Source organism: Alosa pseudoharengus, unplaced genomic scaffold, assembly GCF_046254945.1.
Source record: "Alosa pseudoharengus isolate Yale_2024_CS ecotype anadromous, Long Island Sound unplaced genomic scaffold, YU_APseudo_1.1 YU_APseudo_1.1_scf_6, whole genome shotgun sequence".
In the NCBI taxonomy this organism is placed as follows: domain Eukaryota; kingdom Metazoa; phylum Chordata; class Actinopteri; order Clupeiformes; family Clupeidae; genus Alosa; species Alosa pseudoharengus.
Genome location: NW_027468848.1, coordinates 5,190,004 through 5,211,995, shown reverse-complemented (window position 1 = coordinate 5,211,995; position 21,992 = coordinate 5,190,004). Strand labels below are relative to the sequence as shown.

General features: G+C 38.0%; 2 protein-coding genes across 2 annotated transcripts; both read right to left on the bottom strand.

Moving 5' to 3' along the window:
* Positions 1-12,147: 12,147 nt before the first annotated feature.
* LOC143106344 (rano class II histocompatibility antigen, A beta chain-like) lies at positions 12,148-16,348 on the bottom strand. Its single transcript, XM_076270616.1, has 5 exons — positions 16,267-16,348; positions 15,305-15,586; positions 14,177-14,458; positions 13,355-13,468; positions 12,148-12,714 (listed from the first exon to the last, which is right to left on the bottom strand). The coding sequence occupies exons 1-5, from the start codon at positions 16,325-16,327 to the stop codon at positions 12,545-12,547; spliced, it is 909 nt and encodes a 302-aa protein (XP_076126731.1). The 5' UTR covers positions 16,328-16,348; the 3' UTR covers positions 12,148-12,544.
* A 2,578-nt stretch (positions 16,349-18,926) lies between these two features.
* Positions 18,927-21,992, bottom strand: LOC143106684 (H-2 class II histocompatibility antigen, I-E alpha chain-like). The gene is made up of 4 exons (XM_076271090.1): positions 21,875-21,992; positions 20,933-21,181; positions 19,931-20,215; positions 18,927-19,171 (listed from the first exon to the last, which is right to left on the bottom strand). Exons 1-4 carry the CDS (start codon positions 21,930-21,932, stop codon positions 19,047-19,049), a joined length of 717 nt encoding a protein of 238 aa, XP_076127205.1. The 5' UTR covers positions 21,933-21,992; the 3' UTR covers positions 18,927-19,046.

Here is a 21,992-nt window from a genome sequence, read left to right as displayed (position 1 = left end):
TTTAGAACCCTAGACTGGCTTTTTCACTACCTTTAGTTATATGCATTTATCCTGGTCATTGTAAGTGCCATTTACACATGCTATATTTTTTCAGAACAGTCTAGGCTACCCAGATCTGCCACCAATTCATATTATACTTGCATTGATTTTTAAATAATACAAAGACAAAAAGTGTATTATACCATTCTTATTTTGAAATGTATCTCTGTCAGCTGGACATGACTTTCATGTATGTGTAGGGCATGTGTATATTGGCAGATTCAGGACTGTCCTGAATCTGGCAATATAGAACCATGGTGGAGGGGGGCTTTGGGGCTGAGCAATTTACAGACATGTGGTGTGCGCCTTACAGAAATAAATGCCATTTTTTTTATTTAGTAATGAAAAATGCCCTTTCTGCGCTCCATATCTGTGACACGAACCTGTGACCTGACTAAACCAGAGTTTGCGTGTTCTGTGTGTACATTCATGATGATTCTAAAACAACTTTTTACTGCATTGTCATGAAGAAAGTGAAGGCAAAAAGGTGTTTCTTTGTCGAATAAATTGGGATGTAATGTGAGTCTCGAATTGGATGCCATGCAGGAATTTGCTGGGATCTCAAAACCGCATTATGAGCACACTTTGCCATAGAGAAACACATGATAGCGTTGGATTATGAACATGCCTTGCCACTGAAAGTAATTGTAGGTGAATAATTACAGTGCATGAAAATGCACTGTACTGTTCTTCCTAGGCAACAACTTCTTCTTATTATTACAGTGCATGAAAATGCACTGTACTGTTCTTCCTAGGCAACTTCTTCTTCTTATTATTATTATTATTATTCCGCTTACCACTTTTTCTAGACGCAATTTCTCTTGAACAGTTTAACTTAGAAACTTCATTCAAACTTTGTAACGTAGGTCTTCAAACAGATCGGGTTGCTATCTCTTTTCAACTTTGAAACTTTTATACTTTTTAAACTATTAAAGAAAAACTTTTAAAAAATCCCCATAGACTTAACATTGCCGATTATGACATCATAATACGGCCATTAAGCAATTAGAATCCTATGGCAGGTGTTCAGGCCACCTGGATCTCAACTGCCAGTCTCAGGCTTTAAGCATACAAACTGGCCCTATTAAGACTACACATCCTGTTAAACTGCTTCCTCTGCCAAAAACTGTTTCAAAATAAAAGTCCTCACTACAATATTTCACTGTTAAACAATTTAACCCTTTAAACTACTGAACTTTTTAACTGTTTAGCCATTGTAACTGTTACTTGTCATCAACTATTACTCCTACCCACTGTAGCTAGTTAGCATGGTTACCATAGTTAGCATGCTAGCATGTTAGCATGCTAGTTAGCATTTTTAGCAAAACTGCTAAAAATGATTAGCTAAGTCACATGGTTAACATAGTTAGCATGCTAGCAAGTTAGCATGTTAGCATGCTAGTTAGCATTTTTAACAAAACTGCTAAAAATGATTAGCTAAGTCACATGGTTAACATAGTTAGCATGCTAGCAAGTTAGCATGCTAGCATGCTAATTAGCATTTTTAACAAAATTACTAAAAATGATTAGCTAAGTTAGCTAAGTCACATGGTTAGCATAGCTAGCATGCTAGCATGTTAGCATGCTAGTTAGCATTTTAAGCAAAACTGCTAAAAATGATTAGCTAAGTTAGCTAAGTAACATGGTTAGTGTAGTTAACATGCTAGTTAGCATTTTTAGCAAAACTGTTAAAATGATTAGCTAGGTTAACTAAGTAACATGGTTAGCATAGTTAGCATGCTAGTTAGCATAGTTAGCATAACTGCTAAAATTATTAGCTAAGTTAGCTAAGTAACATGGTTAACATAGTTAGCATGCTAACATTGTTAGCATAGTTAGCATGTTTAGTAAAACTGCTAGAAAATGTTAGTTAAGTTAGCTAAGTAACATGGTTAGCATGCTAGCACTGCTATAAAACATTAGCTAAGTAGCATGGTTAACAGAATTAAAAATCTTAGCATAACTGCTAGCAAACATTAGAGCCGTTCAAACTTTCAGTTATCGTCAAATATCTACCTATGCACAGCCATTAAAATATTTGAATATCAACATTCATTAAACTGCTAGAAAACGTTAGCTAAGTAACATGGTTAGCATTGTTAGCACTGCTATAAAACATTAGCTAAGTAGCATAGTTAGCATAGTTAAAAATCTTAGCATAACTGCTAGCGAACATTAGAGCCATTCCAACTTTCAGTTATCGTCAAATATCTACCTATGCACAGCCATTAAACTATTTGAATATCAACATTCATTCAACTTCCAGTCTGTCAACAACTTTTAAACTATTTACCTTCAACTTTTAAACTATCATTAAACTATCTATTAAACTAGCTGTCTATCAACAACTTTTAAACTATCTACTGTCTATCGACAACTTTTAAACTATCTACATTCAACTTTTAAACAGTCTACTTTTAAACTATCAACTTTTATTAAGCTATGCAACCACCATGTCTATCCCAGCATCACCGTAGTAACCATCTCTGTATTATCCGTTTTAACTATACATGATATTTTACATCACAACTTTAGCATTTTCATGCACTGGTAATTCCTTGGAATTGCATTTCTAGTTATTATTATTCCGCTTACCACTTTTTCCGTACGCTATTTCTCTTGAACAGTTTAACTTAGAAACTTCATTCAAACTTTGTAACGTAGGTATTCAAACGGACAAAGCTGCTATGTATTTTTCATCTTTGTAACTTTTATACTTTTTAAACTATTAAAGAAAAACTTTTTAAAATTCCCCATAGACTTAACATTGCCGATTATGACATCATAATACGGCCATTAAGCAATTAGAATCCTATGGCAGGTGTTCAGGCCACCTGGATCTCAACTGCCAGTCTCAGGCTTTAAGCATACAAACTGGCCCTATTAAGACTACACATCCTGTCCAACTGCTTCCTCTGCCAAAAACTGTTTCAAAATAAAAGTCCTCACTACAATATTTCACTGTTAAACAATTTAACCCTTTAAACTACTGAACTTTTTAACTGTTCAGCCATTGTAACTGTTACTTGTCATCAACTATGACTCCTACCCACTGTAGCTAGTTAGCATGGTTAACATAGTTAGCATGCTAGCATGTTAGCATGCTAGTTAGCATTTTTAACAAAACTGCTAAAAACAATTAGCTAAGTTAGCTAAGTCACATGGTTAGCATAATTAGCATGTTAACATGCTAGTTAGCATTTTAGCAAAACTGCTAAAAAATATTAGCTAAGTTAGCTAAGTCACATGGTTAGCATAGTTAGCATGCTAGCATGTTAGCATGCTAGTTAGCATGTTTAACAAAACTGCTAAAAATGATTAGCTAAGTTAGTTAAGTCACATGGTTAGCATAGTTAGCATGCTAGCATGTTAACATGCTAGTTATCATTTTTAACAAAACTGTTAAAAATGATTAGCTAAGTTAGCTAAGTAAAATGGTTAGCATGCTAGCATGTTAGCATGTTAGTTAGCATAGTTAGCAAAACTGCTAAAAATGATTAGCTAGGTTAGCTAAGTCACATGGTTAACATAGTTAGCATGTTAGCATTGCTAACATGCTAGTTAGCATAACTACTAAAAATGAAAACATTAGCTAAGTTAACTAAGTTAAGTATTATCCAACTATTTAACCATTCAATCATTCCAACTATATTAAACCTTATCTACCAAGCAAATCATTTAACCATATAAACTATCCACCTATTTAACTGTTCAGTCACTCCAACTATATTAAACCTCATCTACCTAGCAACCAATATAGTTTGTTTTTACTCTGTATGATATTTTACATAATATTTTTTGCATTTTCATGCACTGTATTTCCTTCAGGAAATGCTTTTCTAGTTAGAGTGCATGAAAATGCACTCTACTGTTCTTCCTAGGCTTCTTCTTCTTCTTCTTCTTATTCTTCTTCTTCTAACGCAGTTAATGCAGCTTCAACCGTTTAACGTAGAAACTTCATTCAAACTGCGTTGCGTAGGTCTTACTTATGACATGTGGGCTTTGTATTTTTCATCTTTGTAACTTTTATACTTTTTAAACTATTAATTAAAAACTACTCAAAATTTCCCCATAGACTTAACATGGGCTGATGACATCACAATGGACTAATTAACTTGATTTGCACCTGTATCATCTTCCAGCTGCTCATCTAGGCCCCATCAAAGAATCAGTCCAACTGATTGCACCTGTATCAACTGCTTTCTACTGAACTAGACCAACTCTCTCTGTGTCTCTCCATTCTACAAGGATATAAGACACATTTCATCCAACTTTCTATCCATTCATCCTCTTCAAACCATTGACTCATCCACCCATTAAACTATCCATCAAAATCCATTAAACAATCTGCCTATCAACATCCATTCAACTGTCTGTCTATCAACATCCATTACACTATCTACATTTAACTTTTAAACTATATACTCTGTCTCAGGCTTTAAGCATACAATATGGCTCTATTAAGACTGCCGTTAAGCAATTAGAATCCTAGGCCAGGTGGCCAGGCCAGCTGCATCAACTGCCAGTCTCAGGCTTTAAGCATACAAACTGGACCTATTAAGACTACACATCCTGTTCAACTGCTTCCTCTGCCAAAAACTGTTTCAAAATAAAAGTCCTCACTACAATATTTCACTGTTAAACAATTTAACCCTTTAAACTACTGAACTTTTTAACTGTTTAGCCATTGTAACTGTTACTTGTCATCAACTATGACTCCTACCCACTGTAGCTAGTTAGCTAAGTTAGCTAAGTAACTTGGTTAGCATAGTTAGCATACTAGCATGTTAGCATGCTAGTTAGCATTTTTAGCAAAACTGCTAAAAATGATTAGCTAAGTTAGCTAAGTCACATGGTTAGCATAGTTAGCATGCTAGCATGTTAGCATGCTAGTTAGCATTTTTTGTAAAACTGCTAAAAATGATTAGCTAAGTTAGCTAAGTCACATGGTTAGCATAGTTAGCATGCTAACATGTTAGCATGCTAGTTAGCATTTTTTGTAAAACTGCTAAAAATGATTAGCTAAGTTAGCTAAGTCACATGGTTAGCATAGTTAGCATGTTAACACATTAGCATGCTAGTTAGCATTTTTAGCAAAAATGTTAAAAATGATTAGCTAAGTTAGCTAAGTAACATGGTTAACATAGTTAAAATGTTAGCATTGCTAACATGCTAGTTAGCATAACTACTAAAAATGAAAACATTAGCTAAGTTAACTAAGTTAAGTATTTTCCAACTATATTAAACCTTATCTACTAAGCAAATCATTTAACCATATAAACTATCCACCTATTTAACTGTTCAGTCACTCCAACTATATTAAACCTCATCTACCTAGCAACCAATATAGTTTGTTTTTACTCTGTATGATATTTTACATCATATTTTTTGCATTTTCATGCCCTGTATTTCCTTCAGGAAATGCTTTTCTAGTTCTTCTTCTAACGCACTTAATGCAGCTTCAACCGTTTAACGTAGAAACTTCATTCAAACTATGTTACGTAGGTCTTACTTAGGACATGGGTGCTTTGTATTTTTCAGCTTTGTAACTTTTATACTTTTTAAACTATTAATTAAAAACTGTTCAAAATGTCCCCATTGACTTAACATGGGCTGATGACATCACAATAGAGCCGTTAAGCAATTAGAATCCTATGGCAGGTGTTCGGGCCAGCTGCATCAACTGCCAGTCTCAGGCTTTAAGCATACAAACTGGCCCTATTAAGACTACACACCCTGTTCAACTGCTTCCTCTGCCAAAAACTGTTTCAAAATAAAAGTCCTCACTACAATATTTCACTGTTAAACAATTTAACCCTTTAAACTACTGAACTTTTTAACTGTTCAGCCATTGTAACTGTTACTTGTCATCAACTATGACTCCTACCCACTGTAGCTAGTTAGCTAAGTTAGCTAAGTAACTTGGTTAGCATAGTTAGCATGCTAGCATGTTAGCATGCTAGTTAGCATGCTAGTTAGCATTTTTTACAAAACTGCTAAAAATGATTAGCTAAGTTAGCTAAGTCACATGGTTAGCATAGTTAGCATGCTAGCATGTTAGCTTGCTAGTTAGCATTTTTTACAAAACTGCTAAAAATGATTAGCTAAGTTAGCTAAGTCACGTGGTTAGCATAGTTAGCATGCTAACATGTTAGCATGCTATTTAGCATTTTTTACAAAACTGCTAAAAATGATCAGCTAAGTTAGCTAAGTCACGTGGTTAGCATAGTTAGCATGCTAACATGTTAGCATGCTAGTTAGCATTTTTTACAAAACTGCTAAAAATGATCAGCTAAGTTAGCTAAGTCACATGGTTAGCATAGTTAGCATGCTAGCATGTTAACATGCTAGTTAGCATTTTTAGCAAAACTGTTAAAAATGATTAGCTAAGTTAGCTAAGTCACATGGTTAGCATAGTTAGCATGCTAATATGTTAGCATGCTAGTTAGCATTTTTAGTAAAACTGCTAAAAATGATCAGCTAAGTTTACTAAGTCACATGGTTAGCATAGTTAGCATGCTAACATGTTAGCATGCTAGTTAGCATTTTTAACATAACTGCTAAAAATGATTAGCTAAGTTAGCTAAGTCACATGGTTAGCATAGTTAGCATGCTAGCATGTTAACATGCTAGTTAGCATAGTTAGCAAAACTGCTAAAAATGATTAGCTAAGTTAGCTAAGTCACATGGTTAGCATAGTTAGCATGCTAGCATGCTAGTTAGCATTTTTTGCAAAACTGCTAAAAATGATTAGCTAAGTTAGCTAAGTCACATGGTTAGCATAGTTAGCATGCTAGCATGTTAGCATGCTAGTTAGCATTTTTAGCAAAACTGCTAAAAATGATTAGCTAAGTTAACTAAGTAACATGGTTAGCATAGTTAGCATGCTAGTTAACATAGTTAGCATAACTGCTAAAATTATTAGCTAAGTTAGCTAAGTAACATGGTTAACATAGTTAGCATGCTAACATTGTTAGCATAGTTAGCATGTTTAGTAAAACTGCTAGAAAATGTTAGTTAAGTTAACTAAGTAACATGGTTAGCATGCTAGCACTGCTATAAAACATTAGCTAAGTAGCATGGTTAACAGAATTAAAAATCTTAGCATAACTGCTAGCAAACATTAGAGCCATTCCAACTTTCAGTTATCGTCAAATATCTACCTATACACAGCCATTAATATTTGAATATCAACATTCATTAAACTGCTAGAAAATGTTAGCTAAGTAACATGGTTAACATGTTAGCATTGCAATAAAACATTAGCTAAGTAGCATGGTTAGCATAGTTAGAAATCTTAGCATAACTGCTAGAAAACATTAGAGCCATTCCAACTTTCAGTTATCGTCAAATATCTACCTATACACAGCCATTAAACTATTTGAATATCAACATTCATTCAACTTCCAGTCTGTCAACAACTTTTAAACTATTTACCTTCAACTTTTAAATGGTTTACTTTTAAACTACCATTAAACTATCTATTAAACTAGCTGTCTATCAACAACTTTTAAACTATCTACTGTCTATCAACAACTTTTAAACTATCTACATTCAACTTTTAAACAGTCTACTTTTAAACTATCAACTTTTATTAAGCTATGCAACCACCATGTCTATCCTAGCATCACCGTAGTAACCATCTCTGTATTATCCGTTTTAACTATACATGATATTTTACATCACAACTTTAGCATCTTCATGCACTGGTAATTCCTTGGAATTGCATTTCTAGTTACTTAATATTGATCTTAGACTGGAGAAACTTCAGGAAAAAGCTCAGGAATCAAGTTTATTCTGTTACAAGCAGAGAGGGTACAAAAAATGGTCTATGGTCTATGTAGGCCTAGCCCAGGCCTGGAAGGCCTAGGTTGGCCTGTAGCCAACTTCTTCTCTCTTCCGTTCTACATCCTTCTAGTCTTAGTCTAAGTCCCAGTCTAAGTCTGACAAACATTGCAGTTTAGTTACTTTTAAATGCTTTAAACAAAGAAGAAAATGGCGCCAAAAACAATCCCACATGATTGGTTCTCCAGTTGGTATCAGACACACCTACTCACACCCACTTCACACCTATTCATTCTTATTAGAATAGCATGAGGAGAGACATCATATATATCAGAAATATCACTTATAGAATGTTCCAAACATTCTCACAATCAAATCATTACAATCCTTGTACCGAGACTATCAGAATGATACCAAACATGAATACTTTTACATTTCATGACACATGGATACATTATATCAAGGTAACATCCTTTGTCCTGTGTAACTGATAGGCTTTGAACCACCACATTAGCATTTCATTGGTGGAGGGGAGGGTGTCTTTGTTTTAAGCCAAGAAGGGCCACATGGCAATTCAATTATTAATCATTTTAACCGTAAAATTATTGCTATCACCACCACAACACACAAAAACGTGGGGTAAGTCGAGCTATATGAAGTTATTTTTTTGATGTCATTTCGTCTGTTTTTATAGCCCAGAAGCATCGATATACTTATACCAATAGATAGCCCTGTGTCTCCTCTTTCTTCTGATATGCTTGCCATATCTATGCGATCACGGGTTCGCGAGTAATATAAACGAGAGTAATGGGTGCGCAGGTGAACTGTAAATATAAATCAATTTGATTTAATTTCATGATTTTTTTTTCATACTTGATCGCACAGGCAAGTGTTTAGTCTCGTTGGAAAGCCCCACTTCTGCTCGCAATTAAGGTTTCATATCGCTGCGATTAACAGTTCCGGAGCAATGTAACAAAGAACTCGGGCAAAGCAGCCTGCCTCTGCCTGGCCAGCTATGGCAAGAACCACACGCAGTCAGCAAATTATGTTTTTTATAAAGTAGCCTAGTCTAGGCCCTATTAGTCTACTTTTATTGGAGCCATCCGGAGATATGTGCCTAATATGCTTGCATTTCACCCGAATTTTATCGAAATATTTTTGTAACAGCGTTACCGCGGGCATCCGATTATTTCTGATCAGCCCCACACGTCAATGTCAGAGCCTACCTAAGGACAGCCCAATGCAGCTCACTTGGCTCTGATTCGTGACACATTCTAACACCTTATTAGCATTAATGTTCCAACTCATCATCAACTCACCTGTTGTTACTGAGGTTAAGTAGTAGTCTACTGTCAAGTGTTTTTAACAGATGACTTGAATTGTCCCGCTGCTGCTGCTGCTGCACTAGGCCTAGCACGATTTGATCACAACAGTGGGCTACACTTCCTGACTGGGCCAATATAGATAGAGTGCAGTAATTGGTTCAGTCCCTGCTTTGCAAAGTGTTGGCAAAGTGCCGTAGAAAACGGCAGCAATTTTTTTTTTTTTTTTTACTTTTCACTGAACGGAGCTGGGGGGGCCAGCAGGGTGGCCAAGCTTTGACCAGTCGTGGCCGTGGCCCCCCCTGGCCACCACGTAGCTCCACCCCTGTTCCAAAGCGACGCGTAAATACAAAACAACATAATATTTAAAATTGAACAGGGAACAGATTAGAATGTTGGTCAAATATAATAAGGAGAATAATAATAATAAACAACAATATCAATTCAATCAATAGCCTAATAAAATAAGCAATGAAAATGAGGGGAAAGGCAATAATTAAACAATAATGTCCATTCAATCAATAATATAAAAACAATGACATGGTAAGACTACATTAAGGAGAATATCAATAATAAACAATAATGTCAAATTAATTAACAGCCTAATGGAAATAAAACAATATTATACAAACCATAATACATAAGCACTTAAAGGAAGAGAGCAGGCCAGGGATATGAATGTTGCTCTGAGCACTGTGAAGGATGAAGAGAAGACAGAAGAGGACATGGTAAGTAAATGGTCGTCATGGCAATGCCATATTTTTGCCATAGGATCCAGGACTGGCGAGGGAAACTGAGAACAGAGACACAATAGTATGCAGACTGGCAAGTTGACTCATGTGTATAGTGGCTTGATTATTTTTTTTATTTTTATTTTTTTTTTGGGGGGGGGAGTGACATCCAGACTGCTTATGCATAGGGGCCAAGATGTGCTACAGCCTTGACTGTATGAGCACCAACCAATCAGGACATGAGTTATGCTGTAGGTGCACCAATCAGGACATGACTTATGCTCTAAATACACCAATCAGGACATGAGTTATGCTGTAGGTGCACCAATCAGGACATGAGTTATGCTGTAGATGCACCAATCAGGACATTAGTTATGCTGTAGATGCACCAATCAGGACATGAGTTATGCTGTAGGTGTTATGCTGTAGGTGCATCAATCAGGACATGAGTTATGCTGTAGATGCACCAATCAGGACATTAGTTATGCTGTAGATGCACCAATCAGGACATGAGTTATGCTGTAGGTGTTATGCTGTAGGTGCACCAATCAGGACATGAGTTATGCTGTAGATGCACCAATCAGGACATTAGTTATGCTGTAGATGCACCAATCAGGACATGAGTTATGCTGTAGATGCACCAATCAGGACATGAGTTATGCTGTAGATGCACCAATCAGGACATTAGTTATGCTGTAGGGGCACCAACCATCTTGTCCTACACCTGATTAATCATTATGGTAGCACTTTATGTGGATGATCACCTCTAGACTCACCTACAGATACTTATCAGTTTACAAAATTGTTCAACATAATTTATAGTTAAGGTTTGATGTTGGGTCTGGTTAAATTGATGTTTAGTGAACAAGCAGAAAAACTTCATTTCAACAAATTAACTGTGAAGTCTTTGGGCAATTCCATGCAAAGGTCATCCTTACCATGGAACAAAAAAAGTTGTGCATAAGCAAATAGAACTGTTGTTAAAATCTTCATTTAGGTCTATATTTTATTGTTTGTAACTGATCTGATTGAATTTGATGGAGAATGACACTCTTTTTACATCATAAATATGGTGTGCAACCATACAGAAACAACTTTTTTTACATGGTAATATTATACATATTTCAAAAGTGGATAAATGGACCCAATGTTCAAACAAATTGTGTCATTTGACAAATTCCAGATTGACAAGGGAATGGTAGAGCAATGTCTGCTCAGCTTGCCTTTAAGAACACAACTCCTTACATTTGTAAGGCTTTTGTTTTTAAGTCAGCAAGTTCCATGGCCATGTCACATCCATAACATTTTATAGGAAAAGTTTATGCTACACATACAGTGTTGATGCGACAATGTCCATAGTGTCTGTGCAAAGCTGATTTATATCAATGTAAAGTGTGATGACCAAATTGTGCCCCTTTCTTACTTTTAAAACCTTTAATGGTGCGTTATGGATGTGACGTTATGGATGTTACATAATGTGAATTTACAAGACTGGGGACTTTATTATACCTCAAAGCCGATAAAACTTCTGTTCTGGTGGCATGTCAGTTTCAACGCATTTCAACTTAGTGTTTACAACTGACATTTCAAAGATTATTAGGTTGATCAAAACCACCGGGAGGCCTTGCCTAACCATTAGCAAAACAAACATAATATTAAAATACCTCCAGTGATTAGCCTAGCCATAGCCTATTTTCAAGTGGCCTAATAACGAAAATCTGAGCGATTATCTTCCTGTAACTGTCATACTAATGTTGTACAGTAACTGGATTATCGTGTTAGCTGGTGAAGATGGCTGACTTTGCACGCTGATAAAATGCCTTGTATTCTTAGGATGAAATTGATTATATGAAATTTGAGGATTTCTCAGTATTCAGAGGACAGAGGTTGCATTAAAAGTTATGCAAATTAATTCACTGATACTAATTTTGCCCCCACTCTAAGGCATTTTGTTTACCAATATGAGTCCAATTGTCACATCCATAACGCTGGAACTGCCCCTTTGTAGATATCCAAATATTGTGTTGGATACAGATTACATGGGCAATACATGATAAAACCTCCTGTGATACAAACTCATGAACATGTAAGCTTGTAGAAGGACATTGTACATGCTGAAGTTGTCCTGCAGAGGGAGCCAAAGTCACACTAATGGAACTGTGATATGACAACATTTGATAAACACACCTGTCAGACTGTATGAAGGAGAAATACCTCTGTGTGAACCTCAATGATAATGAGTGTTTCTATAAAATATGAGTGGTAGGAAATAAGTTTTCTTTAAGTTTATTTTCTTTGTTTATCACTTCAGGTTTATTCAACTGGGATAAAGTGTGCCTGTCCTTCCTCTACAAAAGACAATTTATTTTGGTCTGAGGACATGTAAATCACAAGTTACAAACTTAATGATACTGAACTTAATGATCACTGCACACGGTATTCAGGATTGATACTTAACGATCACGGCACATGGTATTCAGAATTGATACTTAATGATCACTGCACATGGTATTCAGGATTTATACTTAATGATCACTGCACATGGTATTCAGGATTGAACTTAATGATCACTGCACACGGTATTCAGGATTGATACTTAACGATCACGGCACATGGTATTCAGAATTGATACTTAATGATCACTGCACATGGTATTCAGGATTGAACTTAATGATCACTGCACACGGTATTCAGAATTGATTTCTTGACAGGGGTCTTTGAATCACAGTGTGCTGAGAAGGATCTGTAAGAACTTAATAGCCAAAGCAGGAAGTTGGTATCCATATTCTTCTGATGAGAACCTTTGTCCATGCTGGTCTTGGATGCCAAGATCCGCCCTGTTGAAAAAGAAATAGTCAAATCACACAGAACATCAAAACCCAAACATCCAGAATGTGGATATGGTCTAGTTCACCTGCACTGTGAATAAACTACACACCATGTGAACTTGTTGAACATGTTAGCCTATCATATCCTGACAGAGTCATCTGTTAGCCTATCATATTCTGACACAGCCATATATTAGCCTATCATATTATCAAGCCTGCTGGTTGTGCAGGCCATACTCACTACAGAGTCATATGTTTGCCTATCATATCCTGACAGTCATATGTTAGCCTATCAAGCCTAGACATGCTGAGCATGCTCACTGCAGAGTCATATGTAAGCCTGTCATATTCTGACAGAGTCATTTCATAGGCTCATATGACTGTCAGGATATTAGGCTATCATGTCCTGACAGTCATATGTTAGCCTATCATATCAAGCCTGGACGTGCTGAGCATGCTCACTGCAGAGTCATATGTTAGCCTGTCATATTCTGACAGAGTAATTTCTTAGCCTAATATCCTGACAGACAGTCATATGTTAGCCTATCATATCCTGACAGAGTCATATGTTAGCCTATCATATCCTGACAGACTCATATGTTAGCCTATCATATCCAGCCTGCTGGATTTGCTGAGCATGCTCACTAACCTCTGGTCTTTTTCTTGTAGTAGATGATCCCGGCAGCAGCGAGAATCAGCCCCAGCACCATTTCTGCTACTCCCATGGCAACCATATACCAGGCAGCCCTGGACATGGAGGGCTCTGTGGAGACACCACATCATCCACCATGTGTAAGCCATTCAGTCATACAGTCATATAAACATTCATTCACCATGTGTAAGCCATACAGTCATACAGTCATATAAGCATTCATCCACCATGTGTAAGGCAATACAGCCATATAAACATTCATCCACCCCACCCATGTGTAAGTCATACAGTATAAACATTCATCCACCATGTGTAAGTCATACAGTATAAACATTCATCCACCATGTGTACGGCATTACAGCCATACAGTCATAAAAATATTCATATTTTACAGAGACATTGTGGGATTTTTTTTTTATTCCCACACTATACATTTGTATTCTCTCGCAAAAGTTTTGTATTCCCTCACAACACTTTTGACTATGTGAGGGAATGCAAAACTTACTGTGAAGGAATGCAAAACTTACTGTGAAGGAATGCAAAACTTACTGTGAAGGAATGCAAAAGTTTTGCAAACCAACACAAAATGAGCTCTAAAAATACACATACAATACATAAAATAACTCCCACATGTCCCTTCAGGGGCTCCGTAGTTTCTGAACATATAGAGACACTGGTAAGAGCATTTTAGCCCCCTGGAAGCAGCTTAAATTTGTGCAGTTTTACCACAATAAACCATGAAAAGCATGCGGTGAGTTTATGATTTGTATCGCTACGGTGAGTTTTGAACCAGACATGTTTGTTAACCAGTGTTCTCACCCCAGACCAACTCCTTGGGCTCCTTCAGGCTGCTGTGCTCCACCACACAGGAGATCTTCTCTCCAGCTTTGGGGGTGAACTGCAGGTGGGAGTGCATCTGGTAGTACCAGTCTCCATCCGCCAGCTCCTCACTGGATACCACATCACCGGTCACCTCCTGTCCATCTCTGAACCAGGTCATTTTGATCAGCTTTGGGTAGAAGCTGTACGCGCTGCACATCAGCACTGCAGGATGACCACCACTAGAGGGCCTCGTCAGTTTCAGCGTCATCTCTGGCTCAACTGCATTCCAAAATCAGAGAAAAAATTGAAACATTCTGAACACTAAGTTAGCTTACTCTGAGGAACGTTTAATCTTTTAAATGGTGTAGTGTATTAACTTTGTCTTTGAGTATATTTAGCAGAAATAAAGATCACCCATACTACATTATGTGAATAAAATGATATACCTGTACCCTATAAAATGATATACCCCTGTAAAAGTGCTAAATAATAATTGGTAACACTTTACAATAAGGGTACACAATTTAGCATTAGTTAAGTATAAGTTAAGCATAAGTAAAGCATTAACAAACACGTAATTCATCATTATTAAGTATGTTTTCAACATTACTTGAGGATTAACAATGCACACATTAGGAATTCATAATTTATAACAAACACTCTGATAACCAGGGCACCTGCAAGAATGAATGCTATGGTATGCACACCCATCTACAGACACCTGCAGGCACGCCTGCTGATAACACCTACTAAAAAGCACATTTGTTAATCCTCAAGTAATGTTGAAAACATACTAAATAATCATGAATTAAGTGTTTGTTAATGCTTAACTAATAGCAAATGCTAAATTGTGTCCCCTTATTGTAAAGTGTTACCCATACATGTTTACAAACACTGCCCCAAACAATAGAGGCTATACGTTTACATTTTCCATCTGTTCTGTCAGAAGTATGGCTGGTCTGGAGGCACCTTTAAATGTTAAAATCACCTTTAATTTAACCTGATATAAGCATGGTTTAAGCTAAAATGATATAAGCATGGTTTAATTTAACCTGATGTAAGGATGGTTTAAGTTAACTTATTCCCTTTCTTGAATGCTCAATTTTAGTCCTTACTCGTACTCACCTGTCTTCGTCAGTATGCTATCAATCTTAGTCTGGGCATTGGGTTTGCAGGATCTGTCCTTCTCAGCGCGCATCTGTGCCAGTATCGCTGGGGCATTGTTCCATCTCTCTGCATTATATATTCCAAACTCACCGTACCCCACAAACTTCCCCACTGTGCTGTTGAACACTATGAACTTATCCTTGTTAAACCAGTACGAGCTAATGTACTCCAGATCACTCAGGTCCCAGGAGCTGAATCGACACTGATCCACTGAGGAGGTATAGTATCCATCATCTCCATCTGCAGATGAAAACATCACAATACACCTCTGCTGTAACTCCTCATTTCATACATACTCATGCCAACATTACCTCTGAATCAGTATAAGTATATATACTCTTTTGATCCAGTGGGGGGAAATTTGGTCTCTGCATTTATCCCAATCCGTGAATTAGTGAAACATACTCAGCACACAGTGAACACACAGTGAGGTGAAGCACACACACTAATCCCGGCGCAGTGAGCTGCCTGCAACAACAGCGGCGCTCGGGGAGCAGTGAGCGGTTAGGTGCCTTGCTCAAGGGCACTTCAGCCGTGCCTACTGGTCGGGGTTCGAACCGCAACCCTCCGGTTACAAGTCCGAAGCGCTAACCAGTAGGCCACGGCTGCCCCCAACCTAAACGTTTTTTTCCGCACTTTGATTACATTTTTGATTTCAAGGGGATCCAGTTCAAATGTATGCAAGACATTTTATGGCACTATATAAATATATTTAATTAAAGTGTACTATTTTCTATGCCATTGGCACATTAATGCTTCAGTCGACAATGAATGTTTTAAGGGAATGCTATACAAAGGCAGTAAAAGATCAAACCTGCTGTAAAAAAATTCTGGCATGTTGTAAGTTGACACGCCATGTAAATGTGCAGAGATGAGATTACATGAGCTGAGATTGTGCATAATAAGAGTGCATGACTCACATGCTCCTGACAGAGTTGCGAGGACGATCACCCCAGAAATGAAGAGTTGCGCTGTGGACATTCTCACAGTCCAGAGCTACTGTATGAGAAAGATAGTGAAAGAAACCGAGTTTTGAGAGAGGCAGATGTGGAAGAGGACCAATCAGTGTTTAGCAGGCAAACTGTCAGCAGTTTCTATGCAGAACTTAGTTGGTATGCACACATTGTAAATACAGGAAGGTAAGTATTTCAACATCAACAGTCTTTGCAACAATCTGGGGTGCTTTTCCCAAAAGCATTGCTCAATACAATGCATCCTCCATGGTGGCGTCACCTCCAAATTTGAGTTGACAGTATTTGGGTCACACCTTACTGTACACATTAACAATACAGAAATACGGTGTTGACATACGGTCGTATTTCGGTCACATTTTAGTAAGAGCTAACAAATATAATAATTATATTTTTGGTTTCAATATGGTTAAAACCAACAATTGTACATATTTACTGTGTATTTGAACTTCTCTCTGTAGATGGCTTTTACTCTTGTATACATAGAAGCCCATGAAAGACAGAGGAGCTTTAGGTTTTGAGCAACAGTGTAGGCTACCTGATGTATCCAAAATGTCATATTGTGACAAAAGTGTTTGTAATGTGAGGTGAAACCTGGGGCATTTTGCTGGAGATTTGAGGCATTTTGCCTTGTGTGTAAGCAACAGTGGGTTTTGTTTGTACTTTTTTGTTTTTTTAATTTTAGAGTTTGAAAATGTGTGGAAACAGTTGTAAAAAACTAAATGTCGTATGAGGTATCAAATGAGATATCCCTCATATTTGGAGAATATAGAGAGTCAAACCATGTCTTAACTACAGTGGTAGGAAATTAATGTGTAGTAAATTAAAGTAGTAAATGAATGTGTAGTGATAGTAAATGAATGTGTAGTAAATTAAAGTAGTAAATGAATGTGTAGTGATAGTAAATGAATGTGTAGTAAATTAAAGTAGTAAATGAATGTGTAGTGATAGTAAATGAATGTGTAGTAAATTAAAGTAGTAAATGAATGTGTAGTGATAGTAAATTAAAGTAGTAAATGAATGTGTAGTGATAGTAAATGAATGTGTAGTAAATTAAAGTAGTAAATGAATGTGTAGTGATAGTAAATGAATGTGTAGTAAATTAAAGTAGTAAATGAATGTGTAGTGATAGTAAATTAAAGTAGTAAATGAATGTGTAGTGATAGTAAATTAAAGTAGTAAATGAATGTGTAGTGATAGTAAATTAAAGTAGTAAATGAATGTGTAGTGATAGTAAATTAATGTATACCAGTAGTGCCTCTGCTAAGGCAAGTGCTGATTGCTGAAGATCATTGGTTGTCATGTCTGAGAGATTGTGTATAACTCTGTTTTAAACCCAATTGCCTCACAGAGGCCAAATAAAGTGATTGAGAGGGTGGTTGGTTGGTTGGTTGGTATGTCCGTTGTATCGTGGGGCACTAATCACATCGGTGTATTTGATATAGGCGGGCCAGAGGCGAGCTAAACAGATGACGACAGCGCTCAACGGTCAGTAAACATTGTCGTAGTGTTGTCCAATTGCGTCGAAGTCCGGAATCAGTCAGTAAACATTGGTTGTAGTATTATCCAATTGCGTCGAAGTCCGGAATCAGTCAGTAAACATTGGTCGTAGTGTTATCCAATTGCATCGAAGTCCGGAATCATTCAGTAAACATTGGTCGTAGTGTTATCCAATTGCGTCCAGTGAGATTTTCAAATGCATGCTTGGTGCTGCCCCTCGGGTTGGGCCATTACATTAGTCATGGCCAGGGTCTGGATTTCCAGGCTAGGTGGACATGGCAGACTGCAAAAAAGCTATTTCAACTTTCTGAAGTTAAAGAATGCCTGTTGTAGGCTTTTTCAAAAACATGTGAATCCAAGTCAGAAATAGACCTTTGTGGAGACTTTTACTCAGAATCTTTACTCTATACACCAAGACCTTTGAAGAAAAACTCGAGAATGATTGTGTTCCATAGTACTATTTTCTTTAATCCACAATGTTAGCCTAGAAATCTAGAAAATCGGGCTAGTCTAGCAACTCTCTGTTGGCTTGTGAGCTGGAAAAATTAAACTTCAATTGGGCCAATCACATTGTGTATAGAGTCATTAGGTGGGCTTAACATAATGATTGATGGCAGAGTTGAAAAAGTGCGGCGTGAATTCCCTGCTACTGGAAAACAAAGAAGGTGGATGTGGATGTTGCTGTTGGCCAACAGCGTGACAGTTATGCTTTTTTTAAGTTGGCAAAAGTTTGAACTAGCCAACTAGCTCCTCTGGTGGGAAAACGCATGGGACTCATGAGTTGTAGCGCTGTCCTATTGCGTGGAGAGGGAATTTGAAAGACAACCGATTATCCCGCCCCTTGTGAGTCCCCAGACCCTACATCGTCAGGCTACCACAATGGTGCAAAGCCACAGTAAAACCATTTGATAATATACTACATTTACAGAAGGGACATTGTGAATGTATTCTTGATCATTTTCATTTAATTTGTAAGAATTTGTTCTCATTGAGGCATCTTCCTTAGAATATTATGCACAGAGGCACAGAAACAGAGAATGTCAGACTTTAACTCAGCAGAACTCAGCAGTGGTGCAATCAGTATTCAAGAAAAGGGTTCTCTAGAGCACTTGAATGTCAAATCATTCTTTATTATGACACATTGAAAACAAACAATGTCTCGATGTTCCGCCATCTTCCTAAGAGTCCGACTGACTCTGCAGTCACAAAGAGATGCGGTTTGAGCTGCACTATTTTGCCTTGATGAAGAAGAACAGGCCGGTAGCCATACCCAGCATCTCCACGATCAGACCCACTACACAGAACACTGCTGGTAGAGTGAGACTGGACTCAGACACCTCAGACACCTCTACATCTGTGGAAGACACACACACATACACACACACACACAAAACACACACACAAAACACACACACACACACACACACACACACACACAAAACACACACACACACAAAACACACACACACACACACTCAAAACACACACACGCACACACACACACACATAGGCACCACACACCCACAACACACAAAGAGAGAGAGAGAAAGAATCCGATAATGAGTCTGGAGTATTTACTAACATTCACTGACAGTGCTATTCTGATATGATTGACTAACTCGACTTTGAGCCTTTATTCTACTTGAGAGCAACGCATAGCCAACGGTAACAGTATCATAGCAACAGTAACAGTATCATAGCAACAGTAACAGTAACATAGCCAACAGTACCTGTAACAGTAGTCCTCTGACTACAATAATGCAATACTGACTACAAATACCAACTACAGCCATACTGTAGCACTGCCCCTTCAAATTGCTGCTAAAATGTCAACTACAAAATACACTTTAGAAATAAAAGATAGCACTCACAGTTATTCTTTTAAACTCTTTTAATTGCCCCACTAACGTTTTGTGCAAGACGCCCTTCTTCAGCGTTATATAATGATTGGTGATTACGAATCGTGTTGGCCCGTTTTTTAAACAACAAAATGGAACCTGCATCTAAATTCATCTCCGTAACATATGTCTTCATCAATTATACTTATATTTTCATAATCGTGCCATTTTAAGGGACTATGTGGATTTATAAAAAATGTGCTTTCATCTTTTACCGAACTCTCTTGTCATGGGTCTCTCCAGTGCCCGGTGGTCCATGGTGCAGGTGTAGACGTCTCCTTTCTGAGGGGTGAACTGCAGGGTGGAGAACTGGCTGTAGGTGCCGTCGTTAACATTCACCCGCAGCTGGCTGGTGCTCACTCCCTGAGTCACCATCTTGCTGTTCCTGGTCCACGTCACGTTGAGCCGGGGCGGGTAGAACCCACCGATGAAGCAGATGAGGGAGTTCTGCAGGCCCATCTTCACCTCATCTCTGGGGTAGATGGAGCTCATGGGGGGGACTGGAGATGGGGGGGGGGGTAATAAAACACTGGTCAATAAAATAAAACTCAATAAAACTCAATAAAACACTGGTCATCAGTGACCAATGACATAAACACACCATGAGGTGAACTCTCAGAAGTGCTCACACCATAAAATCCACTTGACTCAGAAACTTACAGAGAAAAGGAGTTGCTGTATTCTACCCACAGTGCAACAGATGGGCTGCGGGGGGGTGAAGTGAAGAAGAGAGGGGGTCTGATTGGCTGTTAAGGGGGGTCGGATGCGGCTGGATATGGAGGGGAGGGGGGGGTCGATGGCAGGAAAATATTATTGACAAGAAGACAAATAAAACTCACTGGTCATCAGTGACATACACACACCATGAGGTGAACTCTTAGAAGTGCTCACACCATAAAACATTACTGACAAGAAGACTAATGAAACTCACTGATTGTCATTGGTCACTGATGACCATACACACACCATGAGGTGAGGTGAACTCTCAGAAGTGCTAAAAACAAATCCACTGGACTCTGAGAAACATACAGAGAAAAGGAGTTGCTGTGTTCTACCCACAGTGTGAAAGATGGGCTGTTGGGGGGTGTCTGGGGGGGGGTGTTTGAAAGAGTGAGAGAGAAGGGGGGGGTGAGAGTGAGACAAGTGACCCAGAGAGAGGGGGGTGTGTGAATTTAAATGTAAATGCTTCATAAATCAGTGATGTTATTATGACTCACCCTCTGCCACTGCTGGGTGCTTATAAGCTTGTATGAATGTTGCCAAGTTCGCCTTGCAGACTTGCTGGGTAGCAACTGCCTGCTCATATGTGCCCTCCGCATATGCAATTGGATCAGCAAACGCAGGCAGTGTCGTCACATACTTTTCAGCCTTCCAGTCTGCATGAGCCAGTTCTTCCCCATCCAGTCCATACATGTCCTGTCCATCTGAGTCTGTGCATCCAGACGCATGAATATCTATGTGTACAACTGAAACACACAACAACAACACGTTTTAAAAGCACTGCATCATTCAGAGGCATGTCCGTGAGCTCCCATGTACTGTACATGCCCCCAGAATCTAGCACTGAAGCTGCCTGGCTCGCTGGATTTCTCCTTTAATCATGGTGATAGAATTGATCCTACAGTGTGGCCTGTAGTCTGATCATGGTGATACAGTAGAATTGATCCTACCGTATGACCTGTAGTCTGATCTTGGTAGTAGAATTGATCCTACAGTATGGCCTGTAGTCTGATCATGGTATCTGCACACAGCTGTGTTTTTTTTATTTCAAATATACATGCATCTTAATCTTCATCTTAATTCTGATGTGAATCTGATCAGAGTTTTATTGGGGCCGGGAGTAAAAGCCGTCATTACAGGACATTACAGTCGTAGCTGCAGTTCTCCTCTCTGCTGTCTTGCTCTTAGTTCTCTTTCCTATGCATGATTTTACTGTCTGCTCATTAAAGCCTATAACACTCACAAAGCATTCTCTTTCAGAAGTAAATCTTAAGTCTCTGTGTGTTGGTAAAGCCTGTTTAGTCACACCTATCCTCTAGTCTCTATGTGTATCGTGTAAACAAAGCTTGTTTACTCACTTTAGTCTCTGAGTTTATCGTGTCAAAAGAGGCAGTTTACTCTAGTCTCTGTGTATAAATAAATAGAGGCCGTTTACTCACTCTTTGCATCTGTGTAAATGATCCCAGTGAGGACGAGTAAAATCTCTGTTAAAGTCATCTTGTCAGCAACTCATGAGGAATGTTGAACAGAAAGTAAGATCACAGCTCTTTCACAAGA

What these genes read in the sequence shown, in the direction of transcription:
- LOC143106684 (XM_076271090.1), bottom strand. Translation starts at nt 21,932, where the DNA reads ATGACTTTAACAGAGATTTTACTCGTCCTCACTGGGATCATTTACACA. An exon ending in CATTTACACAGATGCAAAGA is followed by an intron (nt 21,182 to 21,874) that starts GTGAGTAAACGG and finishes TGTGTGTTTCAG; the next exon opens with TTGTACACATAGATATTCAT. An exon ending in GCACCCAGCAGTGGCAGAGG is followed by an intron (nt 20,216 to 20,932) that starts GTGAGTCATAAT and finishes CCCCATCTCCAG; the next exon opens with TCCCCCCCATGAGCTCCATC.
- LOC143106344 (XM_076270616.1), bottom strand. Translation starts at nt 16,327, where the DNA reads ATGTCCACAGCGCAACTCTTCATTTCTGGGGTGATCGTCCTCGCAACT. An exon ending in GCCCAAGGAGTTGGTCTGGG is followed by an intron (nt 13,469 to 14,176) that starts GTGAGAACACTG and finishes GTGTCTCCACAG; the next exon opens with AGCCCTCCATGTCCAGGGCT. An exon ending in CTACAAGAAAAAGACCAGAG is followed by an intron (nt 12,715 to 13,354) that starts GTTAGTGAGCAT and finishes CTTTTTCAACAG; the next exon opens with GGCGGATCTTGGCATCCAAG.